At 44.5% G+C, this 17,696-nt stretch overlaps 1 protein-coding gene across 2 annotated transcripts in view; it reads right to left on the minus strand.

Annotated features, from left to right (window-relative positions):
* Positions 1-17,696, minus strand: part of VRK1 (VRK serine/threonine kinase 1) — an 867,990-nt gene that overhangs the window by 421,068 nt on the left and 429,226 nt on the right. For both annotated transcript variants that reach the window (XM_044074643.1, XM_044074644.1), the window contains exon 9: positions 9,464-9,584. In XM_044074643.1, coding sequence (XP_043930578.1) covers positions 9,464-9,584 — 121 coding nt within the window. The remainder of the gene's footprint in view (positions 1-9,463; positions 9,585-17,696) is intronic.

The following is a 17,696-nucleotide window of genomic DNA, read 5'->3' on the forward strand; positions in this document are numbered from 1 at the left end:
GCCCTACTAGAGTGTGATCTAATCAAATCAGGGGGGTTTCTGCCATGATGGCTGTAACAGAAAGAGATGCAGTGGGAAATCCACTTGGAAATAGTCTGTTTACAAAAGCTGGTTTCCTTTCCAAACCTGGAGCAAAAGTAATGAATGGCTGGTCTGTTTTCCTCAACGATTTAGTCCTATCCAGGTAGAAGAGTAGCATCCTATGTACATCCAAAGAGTGCAATAATCTTTCCCCCTCTATTTTGAAGGTTGGGAAAGAAGGTAGGTAGATAAATGGTGTGATTCAGACACACATTAGTAACCATCTTAGGCATGAAGGAAGGATTAGTTCAGAGGGAGACCCTGCCTTTATGAAAGATAATAAAAGGCTCCACTGCCATTAGGACCTGCAACTCTGAGACCCTCCTGGCCGAAGTGACATCCAGTAGTAGGGCTGTTTTCCAGTTAAACTTTAAGGTGGTAGAGGCTGCAGGCTTGAAAGGGAGGCAAAACGTTAATTTTTCTAGGACAAAGTTGAGGTCCCAAGGAGGTGGGTTTCCTCCTGGTGGCCCTAATGTGAATAACCCCCCTAAAAAAACTGTTTCAGCAAAGGGTGACAATAACTTGGATGACAACTAGGGATGTGGACAGAGATGGCTGAGGCACGCATCTTGGAGGAATAAGAGACCTTTCTCCACAAGGTTGGCCAGGTATTCCAGAATGTTAGGAATGTTAGCTGAATTTGGCTGAATCCAGTGCTTCTGGCACCAAACCAAGAATCTCTTCCACTTGGCTGAGTAAGATATTCTGGTGCTAGGCCTTCTAGACTCTTAAAATGGTCTTCATCAGCTGACTCAAGTTGGAGGTGCAGTAGAGTGCTGTGGAATAAACTAAGCTGAGAGTCTGAAAGTTGAGGTTCACATTCCTCCCCTTGTTCTGCATGAGGAGGCCCACCCTCTGTGGCAACAAAAAGGCTTTTGACTGGTGAGCTTGAGGAGGAGAAGGAATCCATGCTACCTGGGCCAGTCCGGTGTTATCAGGATGGCCTTTGGGCCCTCCTCCCTAATCTTCAGAAGCACGAGAGGCAACAGGGGTAATGGTGGGACGGCATAAATGAAGAGATGTGCACAAGGGAAGGAGAATGCATCTGTTCTCCATGCAGCTGTCTGCCTTGTCCTGGTGCAGAACATCTCCAGGTGAGCAGTGTCCTTGATGGCAAACATGTCCACTGCTGTGTTGTGTGGAAAACGTCCCACTGGAGATGTCATTCGTGGGGGTCTGTCAGATTCCTGCTGAGATGGTCTGCCAGGGTATTCTTTTCGATGGCAGGTAGTGTGCCATAAGGTGCATGCCTAAGGCTTGTGCTGTCTCCCATATTTGCATAGCTAGACAGCACAGGAGGTAAGAATGTGTGCCTCCCTGCCTGTTTATGTACCAAATAACTGTGGTATTGGTCTGTACTACTAGGACCCCTGGGTCTCATTTGTCTTAAAAGCTATTAAATGGTTTCTACTTCCATGAGTTCTAATTTATGTGCCGCCTCCTTTGTTGAGCGGGCCATAATCCTTGAGTTTGGAGGTACTGGGTGTGGGCCTCACATGCTGTCTCCGAGGCATCTGTGGTGAGATCTAGCCCTGGGGCAAATCTGAAAGGTAAGCCCTGATTTTGGGTACAAGCCTGTGCCCACCAAGCAAACTTCTGCTTGAGGCAAGGTATTAAGGGTATCTGGGCATCCAGTGGCACAGCTTTGGCACCACACACACTTCGGGTACCACTGCAGCTTCCTCGTGTGCAGCCTGGCTAGGGTATCATAAGAATACAGGATGCCATAAACCCCAATGCTCTGAGGAATTTCCTGGCTGTGGTACTTTGATTTTCCTGTATCTGTTGGAAGTAACTGGTTGAATAGGTGACCTTGTCTGAGGGGAGGAAAGCCCTCTGGAGGGAAGAGTCTGGGACAGCTCCCAGGAAGACTGGATGGGATCAGGCTGAATTTCTTGAGGTTCAGAGTGAACCCCACAGTAGTTAGGAGGTCCTGTGTGAATTTCAGATCTTTGTTGATCTTTGCCTAAATCAAGTGCAGACATTCCAATCATCCAGATAAGGATAAATCTGAACCCTTTGGTTCTGCAGTAAGCAATGACCATTGCCAAGCACTTTATGAAAACCCTTGGAGCAGTCGGCAACACAAAGGGCAGAACTGAAAACTGTTAGTGACAAGAACTTGATCTGAAGCAAAGAAAGCTTCTGTGCGATTTTTTTAATAGGAATGTGTAAGTAGGCGTCCTTTAGGTCTTTTGAGGCCATGAAGGCCTGAGGATTTATCATGGGCAGTAATTTTTGAAGTGTCAGCATTTTGAACTTTGGTATCCTGAGGAATTGGTTTAAGATGGACAGGGTCAGAATACAGCGCCAAGATCGTGCTTTTCTTGGTACTAAGAATAACCTTGAGTAAAACCCTCTCTCTTTATATTCCTCTGGAACTGGCTCCACTGCTCCCTGAGAACACAGAATTGAGAGCCTGGGTTTTTTGATTTGGGGGTACATCTGGAAAACCTGAGTACACTAAGGGCTCTTTGAAAGTGAATTTGTAACCATTCGCAATAATTGATCTGAATGTGGGTCAAGTTTTGGAGGAGAGAGTTTCTCCTTGTTTTGGGGTGGTGGTGGGAGGGTGGAGCGGAGGGGGGGGGGGAAGAGTGTTATAACTGCTCTGTGGCTGTGGGCTATAACCTAGAACTCCCTTGCCTGGGTGTTTCAGAGGTCCATTGCCTTGATCTCTGCTGGTGATGCTTTTGCCTGGTTGATCTCTGCTGGTGATGCCTTTGCCCAGAAGCTCTGTCCTTATAGGTTCATAGGTTCATACTAGGCTATCTGCCCGAGGGCATTATAGTTTCGCCACCCCTTTAGTATGGGGAACTATACCCATTATTTTGCTGTGCCTCTGTTGAGCAGTGACACTGAGGTAATCCCTGGGGTATATCTGCGATCTCCCATCCATTGGTCAAGATTTCTCTTGAACAAGGCCAGCGAGGTGCTCTGCCTCACATATACCGGGATTTTATTCCACAGCATAGGGAGTCTTTGGGTGATGAATCTATCCCTCCAGCACGTCCTATTAATAGCGGTTTAAGTCTCCGCCTTGTGGCTCTGACGGATCTAGATTTTTGAGGTGAAGCATATTCATCAAATCTGGGTTTGACATGGCCTTGTATGTTAGGCAAAGGTCACCTCTGAGCAAAAGCGTGGCGACTGAATAGAGCTGGAGTTCTTTCAGTCGGGCAACATAGGACAGATGTTTGAGACCCTTTATCCTTTTGGTGAGGAACTTTGTGGCCTCTCCAGCTGCTGCAAGTGTCGGGTCAGATACATTCGAATGGGGCAATGTACTCAATCATTGGTCTGATGAGTGATGAGTATAGGGAGACTATGACCTCCCTTGATCTAGATGAGAATCCCTTCATGATAAGGTGGGCAATGTAGAAGGTCTTCCTAACTACTTTAGCTGCATGGGTGTCGAATGACAGACTACTATCAACCTGGGTCCCCAGGTCCCTGATAACTTCTTCTGTGCTCAGTGGATTGCCACCTATTTGGTAGCTAGGGTAACCTTGTTTTAAGGGTATGACTATGCATTTTTGGCATTTAACTTTAGGCCATGGCTCTGGCACCAGTTATCCATTTCTGTGAGACCCTTCTGAAGGATATCTGTGTCAGATGTGTTTTCTACTATGGCCAGTTTGCAGTCATCTGCAAACTTTGTCAGCCATAACCCTCCTGTGTTTGCTTGTACTGGAAAAGTAGATGCCAAACAAGAGTGGGCCCAGGACTGAGCCCTGTGGTACACCACTTGTGACAGGCTTTGAGTCTGACATGGCGCCAGCAACTCTGACCCTGTGGGTGCTGTCACTCAGCCAGTTTGCAACCCATCTTGTGATGTATGGGTTAACATTTAAGCTGATGAGTTTTTCAATGATACCCGAGTGGGGTATTGTATCGAAGGCCTTCGCCAGATCGAGGTAGGCTGTATGGACTGCCTTTCCCTCATCAATGGCTTTGGTGACTGTTTCGAAAGAGTCAACCAAGTTTAGAAGGCATGATCTGCCTTTGACAAAGCCAAACTGGGATGGATCCAAAGTCTGCAAATTCCCTATGTCTTTATTTATGAGGTCCATTATGATCCTCTCCATGGCTTTGCAGATAAGGCTTGTCAAGCTAATGGGCCGGTGGAGGCACCGCCTTTGTGAAGTGGGACCACAGTTGCAGATCCAGAGGTAAGACTATGATTAAACAGCTGTCCTAGCTGTGGGTTTAATTCCGTTGAGTTAAGTGGAGCACACAGCCGGGGACACCATCAGGTCCCATGGATGCTGTGTTTTTGCTTTGGAGAGAGCAGTTCTGAAGATGTTTTGGGGCTGCAATCGCTGGTATAGATATCTCTCCTTTGGGGAGAGTTTGCACTGAACCTGTCAGCCAGTATGTTGGCAATGTCTGTAGGATCAGTAATCTTCACATCATTTTGAACTAGTTCTGAGCATATCTGGGAGTTTCCTCCCAGGTTTCTAACGTAGCTAAAGAAGGCCTTATGATTGTCTTTTGAGTCTTTAGCTATTTTTCTCTCAAAATTTGCTTTGGATGATTTTATGAGAGCTCTTAGTTTTTACTTATAGTGATCAAGGGTGTCTTACCTTTTAAGGATTTTGCTCTATCTTGTAGTAGCTTCCTCCTTTGTTGTAGAGTTTGTTTATGGCTGGGGTCCACCAGACTGGACGCTTGCCTTTGGTACAAAGAGTCTTTGTTTTGCTTTGGATTGCCTTATCCATGCAGTCCTGCAGGTGCTGGTAGAAGGCATTTGTAAGTGATTCAGCGGCTTGAGTACTGTTTGGGGCCTTAAAGGAGACCACACTAGTCTTTAGAAGTGTGAAGTCAGCGTTCTTTACTGTGGTCTTTTTATTTCAGGTGGGGTGGGATGAGGACCTCCAGCGAGATTAGTTTGTGATCTGATCTCACCAGTGAGGGTATTTCGGTGTTGAACATTGTGCTCCCATGTTCGTGATGATGAGATCAAGTATGTTTTCTCCTCTTGTGGGATGGTGACTAGTTGTTCCATGGCATTTGAGTTTATGAATTCCAGGAACTTTTGGGCTAGGGTGTTTGGGCTTGAGTAGTGTTCCCAGTCTATATTAGGGTAATTGAAGTCACCTAGTATGATGGTGTTTGGTGATACATTTATCCCTCTAGTGTTTTCAGGAAGGCCATGTGAGGTTCCTGAGTTTGTGAGGGTGGCCTGTAACATGCTACAATTTGCAGAGCAGTCTTGCCTATGGTTAATTGCACCTGGATGGTCTCCGATGCATACCAGTCTTGAGGTGTGGGTGTCTTTGATGAATATGGATACCCTCCTTTCTTGGTATTGTCCGGATTTTGGGGCGGAGCATGATAAGAGGTAAAACCTGATAGTGCTGGGGTGCTCTCAGGAGCCTTGAACCAGGTTTCTGTCACAGCACAGACATCGATGTTCTCCATACTGAGAAGGGTGCATTTTGAGATTGAGACTTCTGGCATTGAGCAGCATTACCCCTAGTTTTTTTTTGTGTTCTAGGGTGGTAGGTTTAGAATTTGAGCCTTGCCTAAAAGGCACTATGGGGGTGGCAAGAGCCTTTGCCAATGTCCGAATCCCAGGGTGACAGGTGCAAGCCGTCCCTCATGGCAGCGTGGCTTGTCCAGCATGTCATCCCAGGCAGACAGACATTGGATCCCCTTTGAATGACACCAGAGTTTAAGCCAATTGTTAAAGCTGATCATCTTATCTCTGTATTGTGGCATCATTCTTGGTGAAGGTAGGATACTGCTCAAGGTCAGGGTCATACCTGCCTGGGCTACATAATCAGAGAGCTCCTCAATGTCTCTTTTCATGTAGTCTCAGGTCGTTTACACCAGCGTGGACAATGACTGAGTCGTATTTGTACCTGCTGTTGAGAGACCTGAGTGCTTGCGTTATGTGGCGGATTCTAGCGCCCGACAGGCAGCTTACTGTGACCTTCTCCTTACTCAGTCTGGTGAGCGGGACGTCAGTGTGTCTGACTATGGAGTCACCAATGACTAGTGTGTCTGGCATTGTGTTTGGCCTTAAGGGCTGTGACTGTTTGACACTCTGACTGTGAGGTCTATGTGTTGCAGGTGTTGTGTTCTCCGTTTACTCCAAGGCTGGGTAAGAAAGGACCAATGCTTGGCTGGAAAGTTCCTGCTGAACCTAAGTGGTTGTACTTGCAGGAAGTCCTTAACTGTTTGCATGGACTTTGCCTTGTCTTCCATCTTCTGAGTACTGCTTCAGCTGTTGGTCCAAAAAAGTCTGTTGTTGTCAAGGGAAGCATCCAAAAGATTAGCCTATCATGATCAGGGAGAGACTGCTCTCTAAGCCATGCATGTCTCTGAACTACTGAACCTGTGACAGCTGTCCTCAGGGAGAGACTGCTCTCTAAGCCATGCATGTCTCTGAACTACTGAACCTGTGACAGCTGTCCTACAGGATGCCTCCATGGCATCACAGCCACAATGCAAAGTGCATTTAGCCACCAGGGAAGTGGAGTGACAAGTCCAAAGGTTCCTTAGAAAGATTTTTCTCTCACATTGTTGAAATTTTTTGCTCGAGTTGGTCCAAGATGGTTTGCAGATAGTTGATCATATGGAATTAACAGTTGAGGGCTCTCACAGACAAGGTAGTGAAGGTGTATACCTTTTTTCTGAACCTGTCTAGGGCTCTACTCTCCTTGTCCGTGGGCAAGGGATTCTTGGAGGCACTGGCACTGGCCCCTTTAGGCCCTGGGCAACTTTTGGATCAGCCGAAGGACTTTTTTAAATAGATGTTTATGGGTGTCTTGCACCCTATAAAATCTGTCTGGTTTCCTAGGGGCAAGTGGGAAGGGAGTCAGAGTTCGTGGAGGCATCCAGGAAAACATCCTCTACCACATCCAAAATGGGAAGGATAACTAAAGGTTTGTGTTCAGGGAGGTCTAAGAACTCCCTGATTCTCTTCTTGGCCTGGGGCTAATCTTGTGCTTCCCACTGGAAATGCTACTTCATAGCATGAAGAGTTTCCCCAAAAGTTTGATCCTCTGGAGATGAAGCCAGGGGAAGGAACTCCAACATCTGATTCCTCAAAGGATGTGTAAGAGGGTCCTTCCTCTGAGCCAGAGTCTTCCAAGTCTGAATCCTCCTCAGATAGTAAGGGATCTGGGTCAGGATCAGTACAGTCATCCCTTTTCCTTTTTCCTGGGGTGGCTTTGCCTGTGGTCTGTCTGGCCCTTACAATGTTAAGTCCTCAGCCAGCTTAATCAAATCCTGCTGAGATCCAGGTAACTGGGAGCCCATAGGCCTAGACAGAGGCCTTGCCATACTGCCTTTCTTTGGGGAGAGTTTGGCCTTAGGCCTAGGTGCGACCAATGCCCTGGTGCCTGACTCTGTGGAAATGCACTGGCGTAGGCCTTGGCCTCGTATCGCCAGTTAACGAGTGCCAGTCAGAAGCAGCGGCCTGCTGAGCGATCTCTGACCCAACAGAGGAGCTGAAAATGTGAGCAATAGAAGCTGAAGGAACCGAGGGCATGTCAGACTCCAAAAGGGTCTCAACAGAGGCTTGGGCTGCTGTTTCAAATGCTGAAGTGGGGTTGCGAAGGCACCTCACCTTCAACAGTTATCAGTCTAGCAGGACAGTCTGCTGGGGAGTGACTGTTGTCCGATGACTTTGGCTTAAGTTTCTTCTCTTTTTTTCACTTATGCTGCTCATGATCAGGACAAGCCATCAGACATGGTTAAAACTGATTCTTGCCTTAGAAAACAAGCTAAGAATTCGAACCTACACCTAATCTTTCTAGCATTAAACCTAGCACAAAAATGCTAATTAGGAACGTCGTGGCCTGGGCCTAAGCAGCTAACACAAAGTATGGAAGTCTCGGTGTGGGATTTGTTTACCACAGTAGAGACAATTATTTACTTTATCTGACATGAGTTAAGTGAAACAGAAGTGTTCTACAATGACAACTTCTCAGGGTGCGGACCGACCAACGCACTTGTACACTGCTTCGGGCTCAGACAGCAAGAAAAGGCTGAAGTGATGAAGCAGGCTGCCTCCCTTTACACCTAAGGGTACTGACATCAGTAAGGGCGTCCACCAGCCTGGGAGGCGAAAACAGTGCTCTCTGGTAGTCAGACCAGGCAAGGGCTATCCCAACAGTCTGGACTTCAACAGTGAAACATGAAGAACATCAGGGAATATTTAAATGTGGCACATTAACTATTGTAACTATACATGAGGGATACAAAGATTTAAATACTGGCGAACGATTTAGGGGTAAAGACAAGTACACCTGCAGTTCTAAGTTAGCATGCATTTAGCAAGAAGTGAAAATATTGTGTTTCTATAGGCCACTTAAGCCAATACTTAGAATTCATTTGTTTGTTACAAAAAATTATATATATGCTTTACTAAGACATTTAGGGAAATGACTAACCCATCAAGTTTTTGTTTCTGTTAAGAACCCAAGTTGATATCAGAAGGGTGACATTGAAGCAGTTTTGAATAAGGAAATGAATTTGCAAATGGATATGGGGACACATTTCCAGGACTGAATAAGTTAATTAGTATAACATCTGAAATGCAAAGTAGAAAACTGAGGTGATTCTGTCCACTGGCTGTGAATTGCAAAATAATTTATGACCATGTATATTTAATAATATTAACTGTAAAAACGGTGTACATGCATATGGTCGACCGGGTATGGCCGAAAGGAGTGCGGCAACATCACAAAACTGCAATTGCAAGTGTTGCGAATCGCAAAATCCCGTCCCCTTTTTGACCCATGTTAGTACTCGTTTTAGGGTGTAGAGTGGTCGGAAATATCGAATTCTAAGTTTTTATGACATTATGACCGTTTGTCATTACAGGATTCATGGAGAAAAGTAGTGTATTATTAACTAGTTTGTAGTTGAAGTCCATTGTGGGGACGAAAGCGCTTACTCAGTTTTATTGGAAGTGTATTAATGTATACTATCCTAGTGTAGCATGCAAAATTGTGTGTGTGCGTGGTGATATACACAGACGAGCAGGTGCACATACATGTACTGTGCATATGTAATACAGAGAAAGATACATATCTATCAACGCAGGCCTGACATCACTGTGTCACTAGCAATGTTGGTGCTAAGGCAAGACCAGCACCAGACTTTGCAAAGGAACAGAACAGCTACTGAAATAAATGGCTATGCCTACACAGTTTCACTTATGAGTACACCCATATGTTACACTACTACAGTGACACACACACACACACACACACACACACACACACACACACACACACACCTTTATACCAGTCTTGCGCAAGAAGGGAGGAAATCGCACGAAAAAAAAAATAATGCGATACAACTGAATAGAATAACTTATAAATTTGGAACTGCCAGCACGGATTACTGATAATAAAACTGTTACCTTATTTTGGAGTCTCTAACATAGTTGGGGTCCGTTAACTTGTCCTCCCAAGGCAGACTGCCACAAAGCCACTGCATCATACAATATCCAAGGATTTCCAAGTCACCACGTCTTGATGGAGCTTTAAAACAAAATTATGTTATAAAATTACCATGAAAGCAGTTCCTAGTTATAATGGCTGTTGCAGCAAGTAGCCCAAGCACTATTATGACCCACAGCTGCCAGACATCAACATGAAACAGTACATGTTTTTCATACATTCCGTGCTAGAGAAAGAAAGAGACAGAGAGACAGAAAGACAGAGAGAGAGAGAGTTTTTTCTTACCATACCCTTTAATCTATGAAGGGAATGCATTCATCCCATCTTCTAACTAAAGTTTGGCACTTCTTCCTGGTGTGGACGTGTCCAGTAACATCACTTTCTAACTACATAAAAGTGCCCTGCCTCCAAGTCTGAAAAATCACCACAAACCCTAGCAAGCACACTTTCAACAAATCAAGACAAAGACTAACCCCAACTGATAACTAATATACAAAGTACACATGTGACTTATTTACAAGGGACTTGCAACGTTGAGACAGGACATAGGGGGCCATTGAAGCAAATAAAGATGGAAAGAGCTTCCCTCACAGACAAACTTCTACAGTAAGAAACACTACAGCTAACATCAGGATGGCCTTCAACTATGGGTCAATAATCAAGTTGATTCTCAAGAACTAAGCCACCAAGGAAGTCAAAGGACAGCTCAAGGACACCATGGGACCTGACAACATACCGGGCTGCCTGCTCATCCGTGCCAAATACGATCTTTGTGAACTCAAACTTTCTGATCTAAGCCTCTCCACTGACTACATTCCAAAAGCCAGAACAGCTATTGTAATGCTATTACACAAGGATGGCTCAAACATGGATCCTGCTAACTACAGACCCATTAGTCCCTCTAGCCTCGTATGTAAAGCAATGCAGTGCATTACTGCAGATTTCAATAATCTGTACACTGATGAGGGTTCAGGGTTAACAGATTTTCAAACAAAAGGTCCTGCCTCTAACTTCATTAAATTTCTTTGAAAAAGTAACTGAAGCAGGGAATAGTGGTTATGCAGTGCATACAGCATATCCAGGCCTGGCCAAGGCCTCTGGCACTATTCCTCATGCAAACACTATTAATAAACTTGTAAATCTGAATATAAATCCTTATTCCGTGCAATGGATAGCTAACTGGTTGTTTGATATAACCCACATGGTTAGAGTAGCAGGTGCCACTTCTGAAAGAAAAAGTTTCCAGAGGTGTACCACAGGACTGTTTTTGGCCCTTTCCTCTTTGGCACAAGATCTTCAGGCCAGCACTTATGGCTTACGGTTAATACGTTTGCAGATAACTGTAAACTGGGTGTTACTCAATCCTCAACTGACTCACTTGCTCCAACATGACTTAGAACATGTCAACAACTGACACAAGGACAATGGTCTCAAATTAAATGAAACAAAAATGTAGCATATTTCATTTTGGTAAACAAAACTGTTTCACTTAAAAGATGCGCCCCTCCAATGGATCCAGGTACTCTTGTTGATAATTCCTTATCATTTGACCACCATGTCCTCACAGAAGCACATACAGTCTTAACTGTCCCGTCCAGTTTCCAAAAGCATCTCCACTAGATCCAAAGTCGTCTTAATTCCCTTTTACTTGCATCTTATCAGACCCATTCTCAAACATAATGGGCCTTTTGACATGTACTTATCTAAACACCTCTCAACTTGACAAACTTCAAAGAATCAGAACGAGAAAGATCAGTGGTCTCCAAAATCTTGGTTATCAAGAGAGACTGGCAGCCCCTTCTCTGTACTCAGTCTGTTACAGACTCCTCTGTGGAGATCTAGGTCTAGTCTTTCTTGCCATTTAATTTAACATTTGTTTACTGGGAAAATCAGTTGGAACGAAGCCAATTTTCAGCGGAAACCTGGGGAGAAACGCTCCAGACGCATGACTTTGTATGTGGGAGGAAACTGGATCACCCGGAGGAAACCCACATGAATGCAGGAAGGACATGCGGACTCCGCATAGAAGGCTCCCCAGCTGAGAATTGAACTGGAGAGCCTCTTGCTGTGAGGTGACAACGCTACCGCTGCACCACTACGCCACCATAAAAGATCCAACCCTGTCTGATCTTCTATTCCTTCGCAGAACTAACGGTACATCAAATACTCGGTTAAAGGAACTAAACCATTGTCAAATAAATAAGACATGCTGGAGTAATAGTCATATCACAATGTATCCCTCACCTCTGGAACCAACTTCAACTACATGGCAAGCAGAGTAGCACCCTTGCCACCTTCAAGGTAAACCTAAATACCTGGATGAGCAGTCTCAAATTCTCTCCTGGTCTAGCTCGTCTTACCTTCCTTGAGACTAGAGAAAAATTCTGAATAGGGTTTATTGGTTAGGCTTGAAATGATCAGCAGGTCGATTGCCTAGTACTTACCTATGAACAAATCTGGCCATCATACTGGCACTAATCAACTCTAGGAATCTAACTAGAAATACACCAGACCTTAAGGTCCTACTGAAACTGTAATACATTCACATTAGTGTAGTAATGGAGACATGACTTCAAAGCACTGACAGCACTCCCTCTGTATCAGGGTTTATTTTATATCTATTCATGATGCCTTCAGGCAACTGGATCACTGCAGGGAGCATCTGTACTTGTCAGGAAAAAAAAAAAAAGTTGTGTAAAATCTTACCATAACCATAGATGTCATTCTCTTCTATACGTTGCAGTATTCATAACATGAGGGAGTCTTGCCACTGGGTGACTCGTACGTCCGGCCAGTATACAAAAGTCTAACGCTACTATAGGGTAACGTGCAACGTGGCACATAGTACGGGTCCTATGTCGGTCAAAATGAAGGTCAGGTACAAAGCCGATGTCAGCACATACCAAGCCTCAGAACTAAATGCCACAAGAAGAGCAACAGCCTGAACAAAGGAGAGGAAACTCACCAGCATACAGGCAAGCATCAGGGGGAGGGCGGGAGGAAAGAATACTGCAACATAGAGAAGAGATCTATGGTTAATGTAAGATTTTGCACAACTATTCTATGTCCTTCTATTCATATGTTACAGCATTCGTAACATGAAGGAGCATATCAAAGCTCATGCAGAAGAGTTGGGCAGAGGGGCAGTAGCACTCTACAAACTTCTGCAGAATAGCCCTTGCAAAACCACCTCTAGATCTGGAAATGCCATCCAACTTAGTGTTTTGTGAAAGTGTGTATGCAACCAGGAAGCTGCTTCTAATACAAAGCAGGAGTCTAGACCTTTGAAAAAGGCACCAAAAGAGGACACAGCTCTGGTGGAATGTGCCCTAACTGGAGAAGCAAGAGTTTCCCCATGGGACACACAGCAAAAGGAAATAGTTTTGGAAATCCAAGTGGAAGTAGTCTGCTTGGAAACAGGTTTGCCAGGGCTCTTGGATGATAGGAGATAAGTCAGAGTTTCTAATAGGTTTGGTTTTGTCCAAATAAAATGAGTTGTCTATGTACATCTAAGGTCTGTAAAATCCTCTTAGAGGACTACGGAGAGGGAAAAAGGTGGGAAGACTAATGGGCTGATTGAGTGACAACTCATTTACCACCTTGGGCATAAAAGAGGGGTTAGTGCTTAAGAAAACCCTATCCTTGTGGAAAACAGTAAAGGGGGAAGAAGCCATCTGTGCCTGAAGTTCAGAGACTCTTCAAGCAGATGCAATGGCCACAAGAATGGTTTTCCAGGTGCAATGTTTAAGAGAAGAAAAACTTGCTGGCTCAAAAGAAGCCAGGGTAAGTCTTTCTAGAACAAAATTAAGATCCCAAGGAGGATGAACTGGTTTCCTTGGTGGTCTAATATGTAGGACGCCTTTCAGGAAAAGTTTAACTTCTAGCCTTCAGGCCAAGGGAGGAGTCATAGGCAGACATGCTGAGACAGTGGAAAGATGAGCATTTACTGAAGAGTATAACAATCCACTCTTCATACAGGTAAGACAGAACCGCTGTAGTGGCTTGCAAGTCCTTAGACAAAAGATGGAACACCTTTTCCACTTGGAAATATAGGATTTCCTAGTATTGTTTTTTCTGGCCTGCTGCAGAACTTGCAGCATGTCCTCAGAGAAAAAGGTGTCTGAAATTAATCAAAACCCTATCACCCACAAGGTCAGTTGCAGGGTTGACATGCATGGGTGCATTAGAGATCCCTTGTCCTGTGTGAGCAGGTTCACTCTAGGGTAACTTGTGATGACTGCCCTTGGCTAAATGCAGAAGGGGGAACCAATGCTGTCCTGGACAAAAGGGAGTCACCAACAAGATTTGTGGTTGTTCCTGTTAAATCTTCAGCACGACCTTTTGGAGAAGTGTGAAGGGGTGGGGGGGGGTGGGAATGCACAGAGAAGCATCCCTTTCTAAGAAAAGGACAGTGCGTTCACCTTTCATGACAGAGGCTTGGGAGCTCTGGCATAAAACTTTGGAAGTTGTCACTTCATGGGGGAGGCAAAGAGATTTATTTATTTTACATTTGTTGACCGGGAGTGTCTGACTGAGCTAAAAGCCCTTTTTCAACAGAAGCCCGGGGAGAAAAGCTTCAAGTAGTACAAACAATTAATTCCAATGCAGTTTAAGATTACATGCAGTAGTACATAATAATAAAAGGATATAGTCTAAATAGCCAACAGCTCCAGGTGATATAAACAATTTAAAATTGTAATGCAGTTTAAGATTACATGGAGTAGTACACAAAGTTAGAAAGACATAAGTCAGACAGCAGTTCTGTTACAAATTTGTGATATAAATGTGCAACATATCTTGAGATAAGTTAGACAACTTATAGAAAGTTTGTGGGCTACACTATAGCAGTACATCAGAAGAAAAATTGCAGACTAAGGGATGTCAAAGAAAGTGAAGAGCACAGATTGATGAAAGAAAGGGATAAGTCATTTAGTTTAGGGGGTAAGTTAACAAGGATAGAGAAGGATTTTGAGAGGGACAAGTAGGAGAGAAGGACAGGAGTTTGCATGGTAGATGTATTTAGGGAGGTTGGGAACAGTGGCATATCCAGTGTCTTTTAAAGTACTCTTTTGTGGCCATTTTAAATTCTTTGGGGTGCATAAGAGAGTTGACCTCAAGTGGGAGTTTGTTCCATACACGTTACACCTAGATTTAGACTTGGGTTTATAGATATGTAATGCACCTTGGGTCGAGCTCCTCAGGTGCCTAGTGGGAGAGTAGTGAGATATGAGAGAACTTAAGAGCTGGGCAGTAGACAGGCTGGTAAATAATGGAATGAATGGTTTGAAGTTGGGAGAGAAGAAGCAGGTGAGGTAGTTCAAGCCAATTTAAGGAGAGGTAGTGTTGGGATTTACAGGTTTGGTGGGCTGCAAATCTCGCAATCTTGTGGGTAGGTTGATTCAAGTTTTGCTAGTAGAGTTGAGTTTAGATTTGTAAAGATTTCAGAGCAATATGTTAGGCAAGGTAGAAGACAGGCATGCAAGAGGGTGATTCTAGCTACAGTGGTGAAAAAGTGATTATTTCTATACAGAAGTCCTAGTTTCGGATGAGTTTTCGTGATACAATTATTTATGTGAAGGTCGAGTTTTAGCTCATCATCAATGGTGACGCTAAGGAGTTTTGTTCTGGTGTTGACATAGATAGGGGTCTTGTTAAGGGATGTTACGGAGAAGGAATATTTGATGTGGTTAACTGTTTTGGGGAGAAAGAGCAACAGTTTTTGCTTTGTTTTGGGTCGAGGATGAGCTGATTATTTGACAGCCATGTCTCAAATGCATTAAAGGATGACTGGGTGGCTGTTAGAAGTTCTGAAGGGGAGTTGGCAATGGTGATGACTGTAGAGTTATCAGCATACTGGACTATGGAAGACTATGGGCAAGAAGAACAGAGTAAGTTGGTGAAGATGTTAAAAAGTAGTGGTCCAAGAATGGATCCTTGGGGGGGGGGCACCCATTCTTACCGGAAGAGAGGTAAACAGAGCAGAGTTCCATCTTACTGACTGATGTCAGTCAGTGAAACAGCTGAAGAACCATGCAACTGTATCTGGAGAGAAATTGAATTGAGGTCAGAAAGTTTGTGAAGAAGCAGAGAGTGAGAAACTGTGTCAAAGGCCTTAGATAGATCAGGAATAAGCAAGAGATGAGTTTATGATCATCTCTGGCTAATGAGATAGTGTTGAAGAAGGATAGTACAGCTGTAGAGGTACTATGTTTAGGTCATAAACCATGCTGTGTAGGAGTGAGTGAGTGATTCTGTAGGAGGTATTGCATTGCTTGTGTATGTATACATTTCTCCAAGATCTTAGATAAAGGAGAGAGGACAGCAAAAGGTCTGAAATTTGAGATTTCAGAGGAGTTACCTCCTTTTTGTATAGGTAGTGTGTAGAATTGTTTCCAGATAGATGGATCTACCTGAGGTGTACCCCACTGATGGACAGTGTATAGAAACGCATCCCTGTGTAACATCCATTCGTGGGATTGAGTCACTGACTTGCTCAACGTGTCTGCCACAACATTTTGAGTGGAGGGTGAGTTCTCTGATATGCCAATTCCCAAACTTAGACAGTCAGTCCACACAGAAGATAAGACTTGCACGCACCCCCCCCCCCCCCGCTTGCTGACATACCAATGCACTATGGTGTTGGTTTTTGTAAACCACTTCATGGCACCTAGAAGAAAAGGTTTGAAGATTTGTAGAGCAAAAATCAGGGCTCTCATGTCTTTTACATTTATGTGTTCCCTCTTTTGGGAGGGGGACAAGTCTTCTACCTTCCAACAAGCCAGGGTTGCTCCACATCCCAAGTCTGAAGCATCCATGTACAGCTCCTGAGTGGGAAGGGGTGGCTGTAAGGGTAAGCCTGGATTCAAGGTAACCTGCTGAATCCACAAGTTTAGTTCCTTTTTCAAGCAAGTGAAACAGGGGTATCACAATGATCTGAGGTACCACTGAAACTTCCTCATATGCAACTTGGCTAGTGGTAGCATGGGAATAGTGGAAGTCTTGAAGCCCAAGAGGCAGAGAAACTCCCTGGAAGTCAGGGATGGAAGAGGCAAGAGGGCCTGGAAGTAGGTGGTTAGAGATGGAACCTTTTTGGGTGGTAAAGAAGCCAACATCCTGTTTGGATTCTGCATCCCAGGAAGACATGGTCTTGTGAAGGAACCAGGGTAGATTTTTGGTAGTTGATAATGAATCCTAGACCCTCCAGCAGCACCACCATGAAGAGTAGACTCTCAAAGGGTGTCTGGAGCATGAGCCTGGAAAAGATTGTCCAGGTATATGAAAATCTGGATAATCCCTAGTCTGCAAATGGCTATGACAGGAGCTAAGCATTTTATGAAGACCCTTGGGGCAGTAGACAATCCAAAAGGCAAGGCAGAGAATTGAAAATATGAGGAAGCAATAGCAAAGCGAAGATGGTTCCTGAACCAAGGGTGAATGGGAATGGGGAGGTAAGCATCCTTGCTGTCAAGAGACACCATGTAGGCCTGAGGAAGGATGAGGGGAAGAACAGTTGCCGGGATAGCATGTGAAAGGTGGGAACCTTCAGGAATGTATTTAGGTGGGATACGTCTAGGCTGGGCCTCCAGGGATCATCCTTCCGGAGAACCAGGAACAGCCTCGAGTAGAACCCTTTCCCTATTTGATAAGGTGGCACCTTCTGAATGCTGCCCTGAGAGAGAAGTCTGAAAATGACTTGTGGAAAGTAGTCCAGCTGTTCCTTTGGGGGTTGAGGTATACCCCTGAAGGAATGTGGAGTTTTCCACACCATAAAGTATCACTGAAGGATAATGAAAAGGACCCAAGAGTCCTGGGTGATCTGTATCCAAGCAGGGAGAGAAAGTAAAACTGAGTGAGAAGGTCACACAGAAAAAACAATCAGTAAAAACTAAACAAAAACTTCAGCCAAGCTAGAACTTCCACCGAGTGACCTCTCAAACCTCCTGTAACAGCTCAGATGGCTAAGTGGTAAATTGCTATGGCTATGGTGTGCATGGTCCTGGGTTCAAGCTGTGCAAGGGCTGATTATCTGTCCGACTTCAGTCTAGTGACAAGTGGGGTACCACAGGGTTCGGTCCTGGATCCTCTCCTGTTCAGCATTTACTTCTGTGAAGTGTAGGCCAACACAAAAGGTCTTTGACTGCAAACTGGGAGCCATAATAGAATCGCACAATGATGTAGACATTCTACAAAAGG

Source organism: Protopterus annectens, chromosome 6.part0, assembly GCF_019279795.1.
Source record: "Protopterus annectens isolate FY-2018-M chromosome 6.part0, PAN1.0, whole genome shotgun sequence".
Classification (NCBI taxonomy): Eukaryota; Metazoa; Chordata; order Ceratodontiformes; family Protopteridae; genus Protopterus; species Protopterus annectens.